Raw genomic sequence first — 21,239 nt, 5'->3', positions numbered from 1 at the left:
AAAAAAAAAAAAAAAATCGGGAATGATATGTATGTGTGTACATATGTGTGTGCATGCACAATCGCATATTTTAGTGTCTCATCACAAAAACTGGAATAACTTCAGTTATTATTTATGTGGTCAGCTGGCTATCATTTATTTTTCCCAAATTTAAATGGTTATATCCAATTTCAAGGATGTCTCATTGATTCTTTGTTTTTTTTCTAAGACAAGACCCTGCATTTATTTCATGGATGTGATTCTCTTTTTTGTTTGGTTGGTGGGGATATAGAGTCTCATTGTGTTACCCGGGCCGGAGTGCAATGGGACAGTCCTAACTGACTGCAGCCTTGGACTGCCTCAAGTGATCCTCTTGCCTCATCATCCCAAATAGCTGGGACTATAGGTTTATACCACCGTGCCTGGCTAACTTTAAATTTTATTTTTTAACTTTGTAGAGACAGGGTCTTGCCATTGCCCTGGCTAGTCTTGAACTCCTGACCCCAAAGCACGATTCTCCCACATTGGCCTCCCAAAGTGCTGGGATTACAGGCATGAGCTACCATGGCTGGCCTTTGTATTCAATACTTTTGAGATAGCTTTATTAAGTTTTTTTGGTGTGTTTTAGGTATAAATTTTAATGTTTATTGAGTTGTCTTCATCACTGTGTTGGACTTTGTCAGTTTTTTAGTGCTTATTGGTTGTATTCTTATCTGCAGAAGACTTCTCACATTTATTCCAGCAGAAGAAAAACAACCCAGCCACATGGCGTCTTATTTTCATTGTGGCACGGTAGCTTTATGATCCCCATTTTGGTTTCCGATTTGCCTCTGCCTATTACATATGCCTCACAGCCCATTATCCTTGTTCTTAACATCATTTCTGTAGGTTTGCTATAGATACAGAAGAGTTCAGTGTTTGGTTTAGTCTTTTATCATTAATCTTTTATGTCTGTCATTAATTAGAAAAAAAACAGCGTTTTTATAACTAATCAATCAGCAAGTAAATTTCAACATAACCATGATAAGCCTTTGATTTAACTTGATGAATGTTAAAATATTTGAGTTGGTACTATAACCTCGTCCATTTAAGTGATATCTTAAATATGAACAAATGTTTTTATTGTTGTATGTTAGGATAAATTGTCTCACTTTGTCGCCCAGGCTGTAGTGCAGTGGTGCAATCATCCCTCACTACAGCCTTGAACTCCTAGACTCAAGCAATCTTCCTGAATAGCTGCGACTACAGGCATGCGCCACCATGCCCAGCTTGAATTTTTTTGATTAAAAAAATTTAACTTTTAAACTAAAAATCCTGCTCTTTAAACATACTGTGAATAAATTTAATTTACTTTTTTCTAGAATCATGCTCATGAGCATTTCCTGGATCTTGGAGAATCCAAAAAGCAACAGACAAATCAACACAATTATCGTACGAGATCTGCATTGGAAGAGACTCCTAGACCCTCAGAAGAGATAGAAAATGGCACTAGTTCTTCAGATGTAAGATATCAGCACATTCATAAATTAGATGTCATTTTTACTTATTTTTTTAAATACGAGTTTCATTCTTTGCATTTATTGATATGTTTGTGGATGTATTTTATGGCATTTTGGGGTATTATGATACAGCTTTTATTTTCTAAAAATTTATTTCTAGGCATGGCACACATATACATAATTTCAAATCCACAAAATAAACTCATGTGAATTAATTATTCTCATTTTATAGATAAGGATGCTGAGGCTCCAAGATATTTAGATTATACAATCACCTATTAAGAGGTAGAGCAGGGATTAAATGCAAGTTTGTTTTACTTTAAAGCCAAGCTTTTTAAGTGGTACCGTGAAGCTGTAGTATAGTGTAAGTATAACAGCAAATCAGTAAGTATTTGGCAGTCTTTGTTAGTTTTTAATCTCTGTACCAGTTTATAGCTTTCTCAGTGTAATTTTTAAACATTCTTCATGCGTCATTATTTCAGTAAATATTACTGTCCTTACTAAATTATGTATTGTTTCAGTGAAGGCAATCAGTTTGCAGTCATAAACCAATCTTATTAAGCAGTTAAACCATGTCCGTTCCCCTTTTCTTCTCAGCCCTCCCCATCACCTTCCTTCTTTACAGGTTAGAGATGTAAGCATTTTAGATATTGACTACTATACACTTTTGAAGCCATGTTGTGCTTTGAAATGCTAGGCATTTATGAGAATTATCTAAATATATTCTCTTTGGCCAGGGCAACATTAACTCAAACTGAGAGTATTCTAACCACAATTTAAGTTAGTCTCCAATGGCTTTGGATCCTCATATGGCCAGGTCAAAATGATATATTCATTCTGGCAAAAAAAGAGAAATATACTGATTATATAAACTTGACTCATGGTAATTTGGATAGACATACAAAACATAAAATACATGTGGGCTAATTATCTTACAAAATGTCTCTTTATTTTTGAAAGAGTTTCCTCTAAATATTGTTTCCATATAATATTTAAAATATTCTGTTTATTAGAAACTTAAGAACTGTATTTCCAGAAACACATCTGTTATAATAAGTCCTTCAAGTGTCTTCAAAACTAATTTATTTATGCTTTAACATCCTTTTAGAAATTTAGAATATATTTCTGGAGGAGCCCATTAAGAACAAAGTATCTATCACTTTGGGCACAGTACACTAATTAATTGGAAAGAACTCTGGTTTTTTCATTGAAATGTTTTGTACTTTAGTATTTCATATTTGGAATGTAGGAATAATTCTGTTTATTTTTTCCCCCCTTTAAGGAAGTAACACAGGAAATGTGGGAAAAGTCATATCACTTGCTTAGATTTATTTGTTATATTGAGCAGTGATTTTTAAAAAAATTTTTTGTTAATAAAATATGCAAATGTGATTTTTTTCATTTTTGCTTAGTTTTCATAACTATGGAATAGACATATAATTCACATTCTTCATTAAAACATCAAAATAGGAAAACTTTTGTCCCAAATATATTATTTAAGTATTAAAATAATCCACCCCGTTGTCCTCTTTAAAAGTTATCTGAATATGCCCAGCAAGTAAGTAACACCATTCTTGCGGAATGTTGTCCAAGGTTTGGACTGAAGTGACCTGGGCTTAAATCAAGTTTTTTTTGCTTATTAGTTGTGCCGCCTTGGGCAAAGTTCTCAACTTTTTAAAGCTTTAGTTTGTTTTATTTAAATAACTTTCTCTATCACCAGTAGTGCATTGTCAAGCCCAAATGGGGCGATACATACAAAGTGCTTAGAATAGTTTGTAACATACAGTAAAAGCTTAATAAATATGAGGTGTTATTGTTATTGGAGCATGAAGTTTATTTAAGCGAGGAAGACATGCAATATTTTTGCCATCAAAAAACCCAACTTTATGAAGAAAATGCTCTCACAGATAATATTCTTTGTTGACTCATGAATATTTACTAAAGAGAAACAGAGTGTTTGAGTATTTTTTAGTCCTTTACCATTTGGATAAAATAAGACCAGAAGTGGGACATCCTTTTGTATATGGGAAAGCTGTTTTAATAAGTAAAACATAGATGTGCCTATAATAAATAAACACAAATGTGCCTTCTCAAAGCTTTGTATAGAAAAGAAAGCTTTGTATTTTGAAAAGGCTCAAGAAGTAATAATTTCAAATGTAAATATGGAATTTGATATAATTTTATCTAGAAGATACGTTTTGAGGCTTTTAAAATGGTAATCTGTAGGATTGCTCTGAATCCAATATTAGTAAGTATTATGTCTTTACATACATTTAAGTATTCTCATTTATTTGTAGAAAAAAAGGTAAAAGCTGTATTTTGCGACTAATTTTTTAAAGAGAAGCAGCTAACTCTTTTATCATTTTATTATTATTGGTTATTTTTGAGACAGTCTCTTTCTGGAGTGTAGCAGTGCAATCTCAGCTCACAGCAACCTCCGCCTCCTGGGTTTAAGTGATTCCGTGCCTCAGTCTCCCAAGTAGCTGGGATTACAGGCATCTGCCACCATTCCCAGCTATTTTTTTTTTTGTATTTTAGTACAGACAGGGTGTCGCCATGTTGGCCAGGCTGATCTCGAACCCCTGACCTTAAGTGATCCGCCCACCTCAACCTCTCAAAGTGTTGGGATTACAGGCATGAGCCACGACACCCTTTGCAACTAATTTAAATCAAAGTTTAAATATCCCAATATGACTGATATTATAAGATATCACTGATATTTTCTGTAATCATAAAATGTTATTTTATAAAATTATGCAATAAGACATGTATTCAACATATCTTAGGAAGGTGAAGTAGTTGCTGTCAGTGGTGGAACATCTGAAGAAGAAGAGAGAGCATGGCACAGTGATGGCAGTTCTAGGTAAATGAATGATTTTTATTTCTCCAAATGTTATATAAAATCTTTAGAAAGGTGATTTTTTTTTTTAAACCAGCAACACGTTTCAAGTTCTTCAGAGAGTTTTTGAAGTTATATGAAATGTAGATTTTCTGATATATGTTCTCTATAGAAAATAATTTTTTGGTGATTACAACTGGATCTGCAAAATGATGCTTTTAACTTTATCTTCTTATTTAGTATTGTTTCTTATGAATACTGTTATAATGTTGAATTGCAAACCAGTTTCATTACTGGTTTTGGAAAGTGTGAAGTTAAGGAAGTAATGCAAGCCTCCTGAGTTAACTATCTTACGTAGTGGAATTTATGGAATACTAATGATAAGAGGAATAAGCTCTCTTTTTCTTGTTATCCCTACCTTATTTGACCAGGCCAGTGAGGATTCCAACTCCTTATACTGGCGATTCACATTGTTGCAGGGCTTATGACCTTGGCTAACTTTTCAAGGTCTTAGTAGCAAGAAGAGAGTATAGCCTTTGGGGATGGCAATTATGATTAGCTGCTAAACTTATCCCCTACCTTAGTGGCTCTTAAAATAGAAGAGACAGAGTATGAAGTAGAGGCTATACGAGTCCCTCAGTTCTACAATCAAGGGCTCTCCTATTCTCACAGTAGTGATTTCTGGTGATGATGTGCAAATGTGTGTGATTATATCTAGTAGTTTTCTGTATTCAGAACAGGTCAATGAAGGAAACATTGAAGTTCTTTTGGCTCAACAATGGAATCAGAGTATTTCAAATCCTGAGATGACATAGGGGTTCCTGTATTAAAAGAGTAGTGGTGGTTTTAGCAGTTGAGGACAGTTGTAAAGAATGCTGGGCTCTGGAGTTTGTAATTATGTTTATGCTGACAGCAGAAGATCTTCTGTAAGAGCCAAGTACTCCAGAGAGTGATAACTGTGTGATTTGGCAGGTGCCATTTACAGTGGCCTTGGCTGGAGCTAGTATAAATAAAATGCTCATAAGTTGAAGACAACCTGTTTTAGAATAGCATATCTGAAAATAGTTTAAGTTCTTAAAAATCATTTTAAATTTCATAGTGAAATGACTAAATCATGCTAGAAAACATCTGAATTATTTGGTTCTTATCTGGGATGATTAGAATAATCAGAGATTTAGGTACGTGCTTATAAAGAACATTTGGACAGTGGAGAGGGGTAGTGGGGAGGGTTAGTGACGATGGAATAAAGCTCCAGTAAAATCTCCTTTTTACGCGTTAATGTTAACAGCAGTATTTTTAGAGGCATGAGGTTATACATCATTAAATCTAGGCAAGCTAATTATTGCTTTTAACATAGTATAACTTAGATTCCTTTAAGACATTTATGTTCATTCAATTGTCAAAATAAGTAAATATGCTCACATACTAAAATTACTATAGAAGATAATACAACTAGATTCTTTATTTTACAACGTGATTGGTTCAGTAAATCGTTTGTCAATGAAGGTAAACTAAAAGGAAATGACAAACATGATTGGAAGCAGTATACAAAATATAGTAAGGCCTGTATTTTTCTGAATCATGGCATGCTTTGAAGCATAAAATACACCTAAGGTGTAGATAGGTAGAATCATTTTATCTAAATGAAATGTCATTACTTTACATGCAGAGTAAAGTTTGCAAATACAGTCTTTCTCCTGGGCAGGAACACTTCTGACTCTGCCAGTTCAATATCCAGCTACCTTGAGAGCACTAGTACTGGACCATAAGAGTTCCCCCTGTCTGGAACTCCCACTTCCTCTTAAAAAAGGAATCCCCATATCTCCTCAATGTTGACACCTTCTGTGCTCTCCAGGGTTATCTTTTTGCTGTCACTAGAACTGAGAAAAGTGACCCCTTCTTCCTTATTTTTATATACCCACAGAATTTGTAACATATGCAACACTCAGAAGTCAATATTTTTCTTAAAATCTTGGAAGGTACTTAAATTTGTTTTTTCACTTAAAGTGTTGTGTCTTTATGTATCTTCAGGTTTTGGGGGAGGTTTTTTTTCTTTTGCAATATTTAAGTAAAGCCTGTAGAATTTTAAGAAACTTTTGAAGATGAGTTGATAATTAGGGAAGTATTTTTTTGTTAGTTTAAGTATTTGTTCTGTCATTTCTCTTTATTATAATCTTTCTTTTCATTTTTATAAAACAAGTCTTAAAATTTTATCTTGTGTGTTATCTAAAAATCCCTTCTGTCCTTCTAGTGACTACTCCAGTGATTACTCTGACTGGACAGCAGATGCAGGAATTAATCTGCAGCCACCAAAGAAAGTTCCTAAGAATAAAACCAAGAAAGCAGAAAGCAGTTCAGATGAAGAAGAAGAATCTGAAAAACAGAAGCAAAAACAGATTAAAAGGAAAAGAAAAAAGTAAATGAAGAAAAGATGGACCAATATCACCAAAGAAAAGAAGCCCAAAGAAAGAAAACAAAAGGTTTGGTTTTAAAATTACAGATTTGGTGTTTTCTAGGGAAACAGTTTAAAGCACACATGTTGAAGTACAATTGATCACAAACATTGTTGAAGTGTATCAGCAAATAATAATAGAAAAAACTCAGAAGTACATAGTAGTAAAAAAGTATACCTAAATATGCTTAGTTTATTTGAGTTTTTAGATATTTAGCATGTAAAAGTATTTACTTACAAAATTGCCATATTCTAAATATTGAAATTTAATCTTAAAAGATCAGATTTTCTTGACAGTCTGGTGGAATTTATTTATGTGAAATACATAATAATACAAAACATATAGTATATTAGTCTATGAATTGCCTTTATGTTTAACCATCCTTATTAATTGTTATTGCTGAAAATAAACAAAGTCTTTGAGGAACATCACAGAGAGTAGAAATGACACAACTTGTCACAATTGATCCCAAGGCAAATATGAAGCTAAAGTGGGGTAAGATGGGCTTGTAACATTCCTTCATTAATCTAAAGTGTGTGAGCCATAAGTTTTCTTTGGTCAGTAGCAGTATTGATTTGATTACCACAGTTAAGTCTGGACAATTTGAGAGAAAACAGAGAATGTAAGAAATATTATAGGAAGAATATCTGTCAGCTCGTATGGAGTTGAAATTCTTTAACATAGGAATGAAAGTGAGAGCTGTTTAATTTTTGTTCTAAAGTAAATACAACACAAGGGGCATGTTTTCTGCTTCCCTAAAGACTGTAAATGGGAAGCAGTATTTGATTAAAAGGAAGATTTGTTTGTAACCTCTGCCATTTAAGTATAAGTTTTCATTTGTAGAATTAAATAGTGGGAGACCGTAGGGTCTTTATTCCAACAGAGCTTTCAAAATGTGTAAGAATATAATATATCTGTTTTGTTTTAAGTGTTTATTTTACCTACATTTGTTGAGTTCTTGTTTCAGCTTTATAATTATGAGTTACTTTAATTTGGATTCCACAGCTGCTATTTTTCTTGTTGCCTCTTTTGCTTTTGTTTGGGGAAACTTTACCAAAGAGAATGCCACACAGTCACCCACAGTTTTTCTTTTCTACCTTGTCAGTGATGATAAATGTAGTCTGATTTGTTATTTTATATATGTAGTACACAGATTGGTTAAAGAAAACTGATTTAGCCACGTGTCTGGCTAATAAGGTAAATATTCTTTTTCATCTCAGAACAGTTTTGGTGAACTTTTGAGGTTTGCAGTGATAAGTCACTGTGAGAACAGTTCTTTCATCCCAAGAGTACAGTTTGCTTCATCTGGTCCCCTTAATTTGATAATTTTCCTCAAACTAATACCATGGGTTTCTTCATGCACTGGCACATGTAGATCTGTTGTTAACATTTGGCATATTTTAATTTCACTGTGTTGTTGTGACAAAGTATTGTGATGGGATGACTCTGCCAATAGAATTATGTGGGTCACTTTAAATATGGTAAGGTTAGGATACTGGAGGGTATTCCCTTTAGTTTAAATTTTGTTCACATGCCTATCAGTGATGTAACAGTAGATGGACTTGCTCTTTTCCCTAGTCCTCTAGTTATCTTGAATAAACATACAAGTATTTCCCTTCTTAAACAGGGTCTTCTTATGTTGGGATTTCAGATGAGATTTCCTAGAGGAAATACGATTTGAGTTGTGCCTAGAAGCATTCCCATGGTTGGAAAGGAAAGAAATTATTTATGCTTTCCATATTTAAAAAAAAACTTCAAATCATGGAGCTGGAAATCTTAAAGAATACTCAATGCATTCTTAACCCCTTAATGGTTGTAATTAATAAGTGACAGAAATCTTCCTCAACCAAACATTCTAAGTTCCTCAGGAATTATTGGGCTGTAAGATTTGTCCTCGTAATGATTTTTGGTGATGCCAAAGTCTTTCAGTCATACATACGATTATTCTTATTTAATATACAACTTACCTGTCTTGGTGTAAAAGTTGTTAGCTTCCTCATTGAACATAGATAATTCCTTATAGGGAGAAATACTTGCTTAGCAATTAATAGTCCATATTGAGGCTAGAATTATGATTTTCAAACTTTCTGTCTTTTCCTTTTTATTAGTCAGAGGAAACCCTTTTCAAACAAACTTAGCTCCTCAGTATACAAAACTGATAAAATCAGAACTGCTCTGAATAAAACACAGTGGAAGTTCCTGGGTTGTGGGATCTCTCTGATATACTCAGTGTATAACATAATGGCTACTTTATTTGATAACTGTGCATATATCAAATTACTGTTTGGATATCAGTTTGCTCCTCACATCTAACACCTACAAAACTTACTTAACCAAGCTTTTTTCTCAAACCCGCTGTACCCCAGCCCTCTTTATCTCAGTAATGTGATGACTCTCTTAGTTGTTTATGCCAGAAACCCTGGAGATATCTTTGATTCCTCTTTTTCTCTCATAGTCCACATCTAGTCCATCAGGGAATTATCTAATGAATTGTAAATATATTCAGCACTTTACTGTTTTTCACCACTCCACTGCTATCACATTGGTGTGAATCACCCTGAACTCTCATTTATATTACGGTGGTAGCATCCCATGTGTCTTCCTGCTTCTCCCTTTTTCTTCCTAGGGTCTATTCTTTAAAGCATAGGTTGACAGATTTTTTTCTACAGAAGGCCAGCTACTCTGCCATAATAGCATTTATAGATAATACACAAATGGGTATGGCTGTGTTCCAATAAAAATTTATGAAAATTGTGGCAGGCTGGACTCGCCCTAAGGGTCATGATTTGCCAATCCTTGTTCTGATGCATCCAGAGTGATCCTTTTAAAATATAAGTGAGATCGTACTATGCTTCTACCTAAAATTCTGTAATGAACCCATCTCACGTATAGTAAATATCAAAGATCTTCACCCTAACTCTTCAAGGTAGTGCTCTTGATGTGTTTGACTGAGAAACAGTATGGTGTGGCTAATGGGAAAAAGAGGAAAATGATAACTACTACAGTTGGGAAGCAGTAGTATTACCTATTGCAAGTAGTGTTCTCTGATATCATGTTATGGCATTACTTCTTTTAGTAAACAAGTATTATTTTATAGTGATAATTATAGTACCTTGTTTTTAAAAAAACATGAGTAAAATGTAGCAGTCTTAGTGTACAATCATCTTTAATGTTTTACATGTGATTCACAAAAGACTTTAATCAGTTGCATAACATTTTTTTACTTATAAAAATACTAGGTTTCAAATATTCTTAGAAAGTTCGTTTTTTTCTGAGTCTAAGGTAACAACATCAAGACCATTGTGGCCACTTGTGGGTGACCAGCAAAGTTAAGGAACTTTCTCAGAGGCATAGTTTCTCATGCTGTGTAGAAGTATAACGTCCAGCTTATGGAAATAATTAGCCTTCTACATCTTGCACTACTCAGCTCCTATGAGAATACCTTATTTAGTTCTAACTTACTATAACTAGGATTAAAAAAAAAAAAAACTCTAGGGTATCTTGGTTTGTTATATGGAATGTTTATAAAATTGATAGCATTTTGAAAGGAAAGGAGAATACACAGAGCTTGTACTTTGGGGTTTGTGGGGATATCTTGTTACCTTGTTGTGAGTGTTGGTTGTGGATTTTTGGGTTTTGCTTCTAGTTAGTTCTCTTTGTAGACAGTGATTTGGAGAGATTGAATAACTCTGTTGCCACTGCTGCCATTTTTTTCCAAGGTAAGTGTTTTGTTGCTTAAAGGATCATCATCTCTCAGTAGTCATGGAATATTGGTCCCAGGACCCCGTAGATAACAAAATCCAGGGATGTTCAAGTCTCTTATAAAAAATGGCATAGTATTTGCGTGTGACCTACACACAGTCTCCTATATATACTTTAAATCATCTCTAGATTATTTATAATACCTAATACAGTGCCTACACATCATTTTATTTGTGTGGATTCAACATAGTATTCAGAATGTAGCAAATTCAAGTTTTGCCTATTGGAACTTTGTGGAATTTTTTTCCCAAATATTTTCAGTCAAGGTTGGTTGAATGCATGGATGCGGAACCCTTGGATACACAGGGCCAACTGTATATAATATTGTACAATGGTGCCCTTCCCCTTTTATTCAATTATCTTTATAGTTATTTTAAAGAGTAGATTGGTGGATTAATGCTTTTCTGATGATTACTTAACAATATTCTCAATTTTGTCAGAGATTGGCTGTGGGAGAACTAACTGAAAACGGTTTGACATTAGAAGAATGGTTGCCGTCAACATGGATTACAGATACTATTCCCCGGAGATGTCCATTTGTGCCACAGATGGGCGATGAGGTACTTTAAAAGTTTTAAATTATCCTTTTTTCCTCACATAGTTTTAAACATTTTTAATAGCTCTTGAAATAGACTTCTAGAAAATTGAATCAGTTTCATAAAGTATCTCATTCTAGATGTTTGTATCTATGTATGGAGAAAGTACAATTAGGGGGGAAAATCTAATGATAATCCTCTTTGAAGCTGCTGTAAATCTAAATATTATAAGAATGAAAATTTTGTTAGTGTTTTAAAAAGGAATGTGTGTTTTAATAAGAGGAGTTTTATTGTCAGCTTTATCTTTTTAAATTAAAATATATTCATTTATCTTACTTAAGGCTGAATGTATATTAAAGGAAAAATTAAATTTAGCACCTTATTTTCATTTAATTTTATTTCAAAAAGTGTTGTTTTGTTTACCCACAATGTTCATAGTTTATTAGATCTTTAAAAAATCTTTAATCTTAGAATAAGAAATACTATTTAATTTTTAAGAAACTGAGGATGAGGCCATTGTTTTAGAATATGTACTTGTGAATTTAGAATGAAAATGTAAGAACTGGTCTCAACATTTCTTACTCAAGGTTAATGTCTCCTTATTTTGTACACAAATTTTAATAGGCAGTGTTACCTGGTGTCCAACAGATTGACCATAAATAAATTGGGACTTAAAATAGAAGCTTCTTTAGCAGTGCACTCTAATTAACAGTATAAGTGGTAATTGACACTTCAAGAAAAAAAAGAAAACAAAAACTTTAATGCTAGAGTGATTCTAAAGAACAGTCCGAATGAATTTATTTAGAAATCCTACTTGCCTCATAAGACTTGAAGAGCACAGAGCATTACCACATTGTTTTAGTATAGTACAGTGATAGATCTTAACATCCTGTAGCATTAAGATGTGAAATTATATTCTAATACATTATTTCAACATGGCCAGAAAAGTTTGTAATTCCTTGTTGAATGATTTCCTTTCAAAGTGGTTAGGTTGTCTTTTTAACTGCTGGTGCTTGAAGGTGCTTGAAGGTCTTCATTATTCAGCACTATTCCATCATTTAAAGTTCCAGCCAACTGGAACAATAATGGTATTAATGAATAGAATGAAAGTATGGGATAGTGGCTATCCCAAAATGTTACTAAAAACTTAGCGTTTTTAAACACGCTCTTCTGCTAGTGGGTGTCAGACTGCTGTGTTCAAGTGCTAGTTCTCCAAGACAGTAGTCAGGAGTCACTTAAATTTGATCTTCATGAAATGGGGATAAATGTATGCCCTGCTGTCTTACCAGGATTTGTGTAAGGATGAAAATATATGTGAAAGTACATTTTTCATTTTAATGTTTTCTGCATATGTACAAACCACTTGCTAAAAATGTTAAGGACAGGGTTTCACCATGTAAACATACAAAAATTAGCCGGGCGTGGTGGCGGGCGCCTGTAGTCCCAGCTACTCCGGAGGCCGAGGCAGGAGAATGGCGTGAACCCAGGAGGCGGAGCTTGCAGTGAGCCGAGATCGTGCCACTTCACTCCAGCCTGGGGGACAGAGTGAGACTCCGTCTCAAAAAAAAAAAAATTAAGGACAAAAGTGGACAATAAACTTATTACTCAACTTTATTATGCAATATAGATTAACTTATTTTGAGTTTAAGAATAAAATGGTGAAACCAGAAAATAACTTTTCATATTGACTTGTAAGTAAGTGTGTATTCAAAGTAATGTTATTTGGAACACTTTGGTTATGTTTTAGTGATGTTAAGACAACTTGAGATAAGGGAGGAGAGAGAAAATGTTATAATTTCTGTTAGCTCAAAAGGCATTAGATTTTCTCATTGCAATTTCAGCTGATACCCTGTATATTGGATTAAAGGAAACACATCCAGGTTTTAATATGACTTTATTTTTTAGGTTTATTATTTCCGACAAGGACATGAAGCCTATGTTGAAATGGCCCGGAAAAATAAAATATATAGTATCAATCCCAAAAAACAACCATGGCATAAAATGGAACTACGGGTATGACATTGATTTATTATTTAATAGCCCCAAAAATACAATTATAGATTTTGGAGAAAATTGTATCAAAGATTACTATTAACACTATGAGAAACTGCATCATGAAGATACCTTGTTTAATTGAAGCAGTCCTAGAGAGTAGCAGGTGTTTGATTTTCATCCAGAGAAACACATGATTTGAGTGAATTTATATACTCCAATGCAGTTTATGGGTTGGGTACAAAATTTAGTTATATTGAAAATTAGGGAATAAGTCTAAGGTAAGCTTTGTATTCATAAATTTGATGCGTATTTCTAGATTTGTCAGCAGTAGTTCAAAGTTACCAATAAGTCTTTAGAATGGTGATAGAAAACTTACTTTAGTAAAGTTCTCCATATTTTTCTTTCCTTTCTTACTTATTAAAAATTTCATTGTAACTTGCATACTATAAAGTGCACAAATCTATACAAAAGTATAGAGCTCAGTAAATTTTTACATGTACTCAGTCATCACCATCCAAATCAAGATTTAAACCAAGAAATTTTTTCTCAACGATGTTTAGCAGTCTGTTTTGTGGTTTGTTTTGTAAAGATAGTTTCTTGCATTCTCTGTCTTTCTCAGGAACAAGAACTTATGAAAATAGTTGGCATAAAGTATGAAGTGGGATTACCTACCCTTTGCTGCCTTAAACTAGCTTTTCTAGATCCTGATACTGGTAAACTGACTGGCGGATCATTTACCATGAAGTAAGGACTGTTGAAAGAGGCAATGGTTTTCTTAGTATTGTAGATTGTTTTTCAAGATTCAGATACATTTGAACATCTTTTAGGTATTTTTAGGTATGTGACCTAATCAATTTGTTTCTGTTTGTAATTAGATACCATGATATGCCTGACGTTATAGATTTCCTAGTCTTGAGACAACAATTTGATGATGCAAAATATAGGCGATGGAATATAGGTGAGTAATTTATTTAGAAGCTATAGATGTTTGATGTGGTTTTTTTCTTAGTGATTTACTATTTTCATAATTGAGAAAAGATTATCAGAGAAATCTTTTGCTATTTGTAGGAATGTTAATAGCAAAGCAAGGTACTGTGTTAGAGGTATTGTTCAGTTTTGTTTAGGAATGAAAATACTTTAGTTGATGCTTAAATTTCAAACATTTTTTTTCTGTTACATTTGACTTTTCTTTCCATGTTGTACATGTTAAGTTAAATTTTATATAAAATATTAATAACAGAATTTATATTTGAAGCCAAAAGAAGTTTAACAAGATGTGTAAGTTTGTACTAAAGCTAAACTGACATTTTTCTTTTATTGGTTAATCCTAGTATAATCTTTAAAATTAGTATCATAAACAAGTCTCAAAGAAGCTAAAATCGTTAAAAGTTTTCAGGCACTTAAGGTGCATTAATTTACATATAGATGATGTGCCACTTATGAGTGTAGTTCTCTTAAAAATTTCATATAGGACCAGTGTGTGTCATGGTGTGATATGTATATGGTATGTATGGTTTGAAAAAGCACATCAATTGACATACCAGTCTATCCTTCAGTGCCATTGGAATGCATTGGCATGGTGATTTGTCCTTTTTTGAAAACTTGTATGTGCTCTGTAAAGAGAAATTAGGAAAATGCAAGTTATCAAAATTATGGACATGGAAATTAGAAAATTTACATCTCATGTACCATTTCCCTAGAAGTTTTGAAAGATGTGTTTCATCAAATAAGGGAGTAAACCAAGAAAGGGAAAAGTATGGAATCCCCTCAAGAAACAGGAAGTCCAGAATAGGAAAAGTTAAAAGGAATCCCAAGTAATATTCAGTAGAAACCTCAGGATGGCAGTTACCTAGCAAGTCCAAATCTCCCTCAAGAGGGAAGTCTTCAGGGGGAAAAAATTGAAACACATAACTTATCTAGGAAGTTTGTCTTCGTGGAAAATAACATTGAAGAATGTTTTTTACAGCTTGAGCTGTTAGAGATTGTGGAAAGATTTAATTGTAAATTCACTGAAGACCAAGCGTTAAAAAAATAATTATTAATTTTAGGGAAAACAAAATTATATAAGAAAGGCATTATATGCTATTTTGCTTAGGAGCAAGCAGTATTTACATAGTCATTATTAAAAATTGAATATGGATTAAATATAATACACATACTTTTTATGTACAGTTGTATTAAGGTTATAGTTGTCCCTTAGTATCCACAGGGAATTACTTCCAGGACCCCCAGTGGATACCAAAATCTTTGCATACATAGGTCCCAGAGTTGATCCTATGGAACCCCCCAATGTGAAAAGTTGACCCTTCCATATTCATGGATTTCACATCCCACTAATACTGTATTTTCAATCTGCATTTGGTTGCTGATGTAGAATCTGCCAATACAGAGGGACAAATCTGTTTATTGGAAAAATCTGTGTGTAAGTAGACCTGGTCAGTTAAAACCCATGTCTTCAAGAATCAACTCTGATATTTACTGTCAAAAATTGATGAGTGAAGAAATCTGTAAGCCAAGAAGTAGTAGTTAAAATAGATGTAAACATTTTTCTTGGTTTTGGCTATCAGCCTTTGGTACATCTGATTTTTTAAATTTTTCACATACATTACTTGATACGATAAATTTTATTTTTTAAGGATTTGAATTTGCCAATAAATTGCAGAACAAATAATAGAGATCAAAGTTCAGGAATATTCCAGAAGTGAGCTCATAACTTCGGCAAAGTAATATGGCTAACATTGGACAAATCAGAGTTAAAATGGATGAGCATCATAATTTTCTCATGTGGATATTATGATTTTATTCTAATTTATGGGTTAATATTTTTCTAAAGTTAGTATCTAGTCTTTTATATCTGAGGATATATACATTCACCTATCGACTGCCATTTAAAATTACATTAGTAATTTTTACTTCAGCCCCCCTTAGAAATGTTTTAAGGCTTACTCTCAATGGTGGACTTTAGTAGTAGTCCAGGTTCTTTGCTTAACTTTCTTGTTACTCTGCAGATACTGTTCATTATGGTTAGGCACACATTATTCAGTTCTTCCTCTTTAGCATGATGATCAGTCTGTATAGGGTCATAAGATACAGCTCTTTGAAACTCTTTATGTTTAGTGTGAAGTTGTGGTGGTGTCAAGAATGCTTCTTATTAAACTATATAGTAGCTTCTTGTTAAGTGTCACTAGTATGCATCTGAGGAACGACTGTCAACAACATGCAGTTGTGTCCTATGAACTTTTCTCCTGGCTCCAATTTTCTTTTTTATCATTTTCTTTTACCTTGTTTTTCAAATTTTAACTAATTTCATGCTGTATGTTTTATGAACTTTTAAATCCTTTTGGTAAGAAAATGAGAACATAGATACTTTTCTGAGTTTAAAAATAAAACTGATTCAGATTAATTGCTAACAATTCATTTTAACTTAACTGTGTGTCAGAAATGTAGAGTACTTTAATAGAATGCATTACTCAGAAATTACCGGGAGGTAGACATCACCATTTCTATTTTATAGACAAGGAAAATGAAGTTCAAAAATAATATATTCAAAGTTACACAGATACATTATTTGAACCCAAGTCTTTCAGACTCTAGCCTATGCTAACCACGAGAAAACTCAAGTACTGTGATAGCTGAGGAACAGGAAAGCATTGCATAAAGGAAGTAAGTGGCTTACAGTTTTCTTACCGCACAGAAGGAACATGAGAAGATTTAGATAAGAAAAAGCCATAGCATTTATAGCTTGTTCAGGTCTTTGGGAAAAAGCAGGTTAAGTAATACGATGACAGCAATCGGATAAGGAAATAGACACAAGGAGTGTCCTCTGTTTTAAAAGACTAGTTGTTTTATTTTGTTTCTTTATTTGTTTCCTTTTACAGGAAAGGGAGAGTGAGTGAGTATTAAGAGTGATTGAGATGAAGGAAGACAGGTTGGATTTTATGTTGTTTTTTTTAGGACGGAGTCTTGATTGATTGTTGTTTGGGAAAACTTGCTTACAGAAAATAAGAAATTAAAAATAGACTAAGTAATTGTTGAGTAGAACTTACCTAAATTATAATCTTATTTGAGTGACAAGTTTGGGTATAGTGTTAATGATGAATTTAAAATGCTAGATTGATAAAAATGCCTAAAGCAAGTGAATTTCTATATACCTTAATGAAATATAAAAAGTAGAATTGAAAACTGCTAAGTCACACTTCAAGTATGCTTACTAAATCTCTTGGTATTGCTGATTGTACTTACTTATTTTTGGAGTGTGTGGTTCACTTTTTGTCTTCTGAAGTCATACAGGCAGTTTAGGTACTTAATTTACGTTAGGGAGAAGCAGTGACAGCAGCCATGCATTTCAGAATAATGAGATAGTTTTTGTTCTTGGCCAGGTGACCGCTTCAGGTCTGTCATAGATGATGCCTGGTGGTTTGGAACAATTGAAAGCCAGGAACCTCTTCAACTTGAGTACCCTGATAGTCTGTTTCAATGCTACAATGTTTGGTAAGGAAACATTTGTTGTATTTTAGTTCACCTAGGCTTGCTGTGAATTTTTTTTTTCCATCTATTAAGAGAGAAAGAGACTTCTTTTAAACACAGAAGCAATTATTTTGATAATTGATTTTATTAAAATTGTGATACAGTAATTTAGATTTTTTAATATAATGAGTTTTCTTTCTTTAAGCTGGGACAATGGAGATACAGAAAAGATGAGTCCTTGGGATATGGAGCTTATACCTAATAATGGTAAGTGTGTGTTGGGCTTTTGTGTCTGCCTTATGGAGTTAATTTCTTAAGAAATTATTTAAGATTTGCTAACATGCTATCACTTACAGTTGTTGTGAGTATCAAATAGAAAACATTCATTCAGCAAATATTTATTGTACACCTTGAAGTAGGGGAAATTCAGCATCAAAGAATATAGATATGACTCTTGCCTACTTGGAATTTATAGTCTCACAGGGAAGATTGAAATTAATTTATTACTGGCCGGGCGCGGTGGCTCAAGCCTGTAATCCCAGCACTTTGGGAGGCTGAGACGGGTGGATCACGAGGTCAGGAGATCGAGACCATCCTGACTAACACGGTGAAACCCCGTCTCTACTAAAATACAAAAAAAAAATAAAAAACCAAAACTAGCCGGGCGAGGTGGCGGGCGCCTGTAGTCCCAGCTACTCCGGAGGCTGAGGCAGGAGAATGGCGTAAACCCGGGAGGCGGAGCTTGCAGTGAGCTGAGATCCGGCCACTGCACTCTAGCCCGGGCAACAGAGAAAACCTGTTCAAAAAAAAAAAAAAAAAAGAAAAAAAAGAAATTAATTTATTACAAAATATGAAATTGTTTTATTAATTATTATTCATTCAAGAAAGTGCATTTGGGAGGCAGAGCCATTTTTGTAACTTTAGCAGAGTGCTTAAAGTGTAACATGATAGTTAAGAGGTTATGCTTTTGAGTGAGACGAACATCAGTTCATATCCTGACTTGTCATTTTTTATGTGATCTTTGCAAGTTCCATAAAGCCTCACACCCCAACTTTTTAGGACTCGGCCTTTGAAGCCGTCTAAGCTAATACCTTCCTTATAGGGCTGCTTTAAGGATTAAATAGCATCATGTGTGTAAAGTGCTTATTGTAGAGTCTGACACATACAAGAGCTCACCGAAGATATAATTAATAATGACAATATAACTGTCATTGTGCATATGGCCTGATAGATTCAGGATTTAATAATTAGCCTTAGGCAGTGAGTACGACGTCTTCCTTGTACTGAGAAAAGGTCATTGGGACCAAAGCCTGGAGTTTATATATTCTTTCCACTTCATTGCCCATTTTTGTTTGTTTGTAAAAAATACAACACACATACACAATTGCATAAGCCAAAAAGGGATTAAAAGGATATAGTCCAGATTTTAATAATGCTTATTTATAGAGTAGGATTATAAAGACTTCATAAATTATTTTCTGTTATTCTATATTGTTTGATTTTTTTTTAATGATAATATATTACAGGATGGGCGTAGTGGCTCACACCTGTAATCCCAGCACTTTGGGATGCTGAGGCAGGTGGATCACGAGGTCAGGTGTTCGAGAGCAGCCTGACCACGTGGTGAAACCCCATCTCAACTAAAAATATAAAAATTAGCCTGGTGTGGTGGCATGTGCCTATAATCCCAGCTACTCAGGAGGCTGAGGCAGGAAAATCACTTGAACCTGGGAGGCAGAGGTTGCATTGAGCCGAGATTGCACCCCTGCACTCCAGCCTGGGCAATAGAGTGAGACTCCATCTCAAAAACAACAACAATAACAATAACATCTGTTAGCAGATAAAAATAAGATCTTTAAAATACAAAGAGGAAAACATCTAATTTCTAACGTAGTAGAAATCATCTTTTATTAATTGAGTTGCTCAGTAGTTATTGTAATCCAAAGTCAGAGAACAAATAACTGTTGGAGAGAATAACCCAATCTCGTAGACCTCAGAAATGAGAAGATGGTCATGCTGATAAGCTAAGATTAGTTCTTTGCAGGAATTATCACTTTGAAAATTTAATGCCAATATTATGTGTTTTTATCTCACTGCTAAATTAGAACTGTTAAAATTATAAATATCTTAATTTGTAACCATGTTACATGGCTTATCTTTTTGTTTCTCTCATTTATTAAAAAAAAAGTTTAAATTTGAACTCACATTGAACTGTTGTGAATATGATAGCAGTGAAGCCAGTTGGTGTTAGAATGCCTTGAATATTTTTTAAATGAATAAGTGATACTGATTCACTATTTCGTTTCCTACCTAAATATATTGAAGGGTGGTTACTGTTGTTGTTCTATTTGGATACACATTCATACGAACCTATAGAGTTTAATTGTAGTTTGTGATGAGAATTTTGATTGTACACAAACAGTGGCATATTTTTAGTGTGTGTCTGCCAAAACCTAGTCTAAAGGAAAAATTACCTAGCACGTTTCTAGATTTTGGGTTACCGTAACCCTCTAGTGATTCTGTCAGCTAAAACTGTTAAAGATTCAAGCATGCAGAAAGCATACCTTCATAATTTATGAGTAATAAGCATAAGCATCATTTGTCAATTTTCATAATTCTCTGTTCCTACATTCAAAAATTGAAGCTTTGATTGAAGTATTTCTAGAAAACGTCACTTTAGTTCAGTTTTACCTTGTGTATAGTTTATCAAAAGTAAACATGGCAATTATGAAGTGATTCAGAAAACTTTGAAATTTGCATGTTTTATAGAAATGATTTCTGCACATGTAGCTTGATTACAGAGCAGATTTTCAGGTATAATTTTGGAGAAGTAATTATTTAGAGAATCATTTACAGTATCATTTAAAAATTAATTTAAATTTTCGTGACCCCTGAAACGTACTTTCCTGTGTTAAAATAAAGAGTATATTTACCAAATCTATACAAAATATACTTTAATTTTGTGACTATTATTTTTACATTCTAAAGCTAACCTAAATACTAATAAGTTACCACATATGTGCAATGATCTGCTTTTCTATTTCAGCTGTATTTCCTGAAGAACTAGGTACCAGTGTTCCTTTAACTGATGGTGAGTGCAGATCACTAATCTATAAACCTCTTGATGGAGAATGGGGTACCAATCCCAGGGATGAAGAATGTGAAAGAATTGTGGCAGGAATAAACCAGTTGATGACACTAGGTAAGTAAAGCAACACATGAGTATAGAAAAAACTGGCAGAATGCAAAGTAATGGAAAAATACTGTTATTCCCCAACAGAATTTTTTTTTCACAATCTCCTAAGTCAATGGTTTCAAACTTTTAAGTGGAATCTGTTTTTGAATGTGATCTTAACACAGGACTTAACTATTTAAAACAGTTATAAATTAGGTTATGTTAGCTGAATTTTAGAATAAGGGCCTCCTAGAAGTGCCAGAGGCATCTCTGAAAAATCTTTGTCCTCCACAACCCAATTTAAAACACTTGACATATTCAGACTGACATGATACGAATTGGTGGAGGAGGGTTGAAAGCTCAATTATAATTATATGGATAGCTTGTACTGGTCTCCTCCAACTTGATATATACACACAAAAGAGCATCTTTTTAAGGGGAAAGGAGAGGGTATATTAATTGCTTTGCCTTGTTAAAAAAAAAAGAAAACAATGACCACAAAACTTGATTATCTGAATTCTGGGCTTCTGAAGT

The 21,239-nt window shown here is 33.6% G+C and overlaps 1 protein-coding gene across 1 annotated transcript in view; it reads left to right on the top strand.

Moving 5' to 3' along the window:
- Positions 1-21,239, top strand: part of PHIP (PHIP subunit of CUL4-Ring ligase complex) — a 140,615-nt gene that overhangs the window by 96,676 nt on the left and 22,700 nt on the right. Inside the window, 10 exon segments of the mRNA XM_017890728.1 lie at positions 1,341-1,481; positions 4,265-4,341; positions 6,569-6,797; positions 10,973-11,092; positions 12,974-13,081; positions 13,683-13,807; positions 13,939-14,021; positions 17,443-17,554; positions 17,736-17,797; positions 20,577-20,732. Of these exon segments, the coding sequence (XP_017746217.1) occupies positions 1,341-1,481; positions 4,265-4,341; positions 6,569-6,797; positions 10,973-11,092; positions 12,974-13,081; positions 13,683-13,807; positions 13,939-14,021; positions 17,443-17,554; positions 17,736-17,797; positions 20,577-20,732 (1,213 nt within the window).

The sequence above is a fragment of the Rhinopithecus bieti genome, unplaced genomic scaffold, assembly GCF_001698545.2.
Source record: "Rhinopithecus bieti isolate Rb0 unplaced genomic scaffold, ASM169854v2 scaffold_20307, whole genome shotgun sequence".
Taxonomy (NCBI): Eukaryota; Metazoa; Chordata; class Mammalia; order Primates; family Cercopithecidae; genus Rhinopithecus; species Rhinopithecus bieti.
Note: the sequence above shows the minus strand (reverse complement) of the source record. Positions and strands in the feature narration are given on the sequence as shown.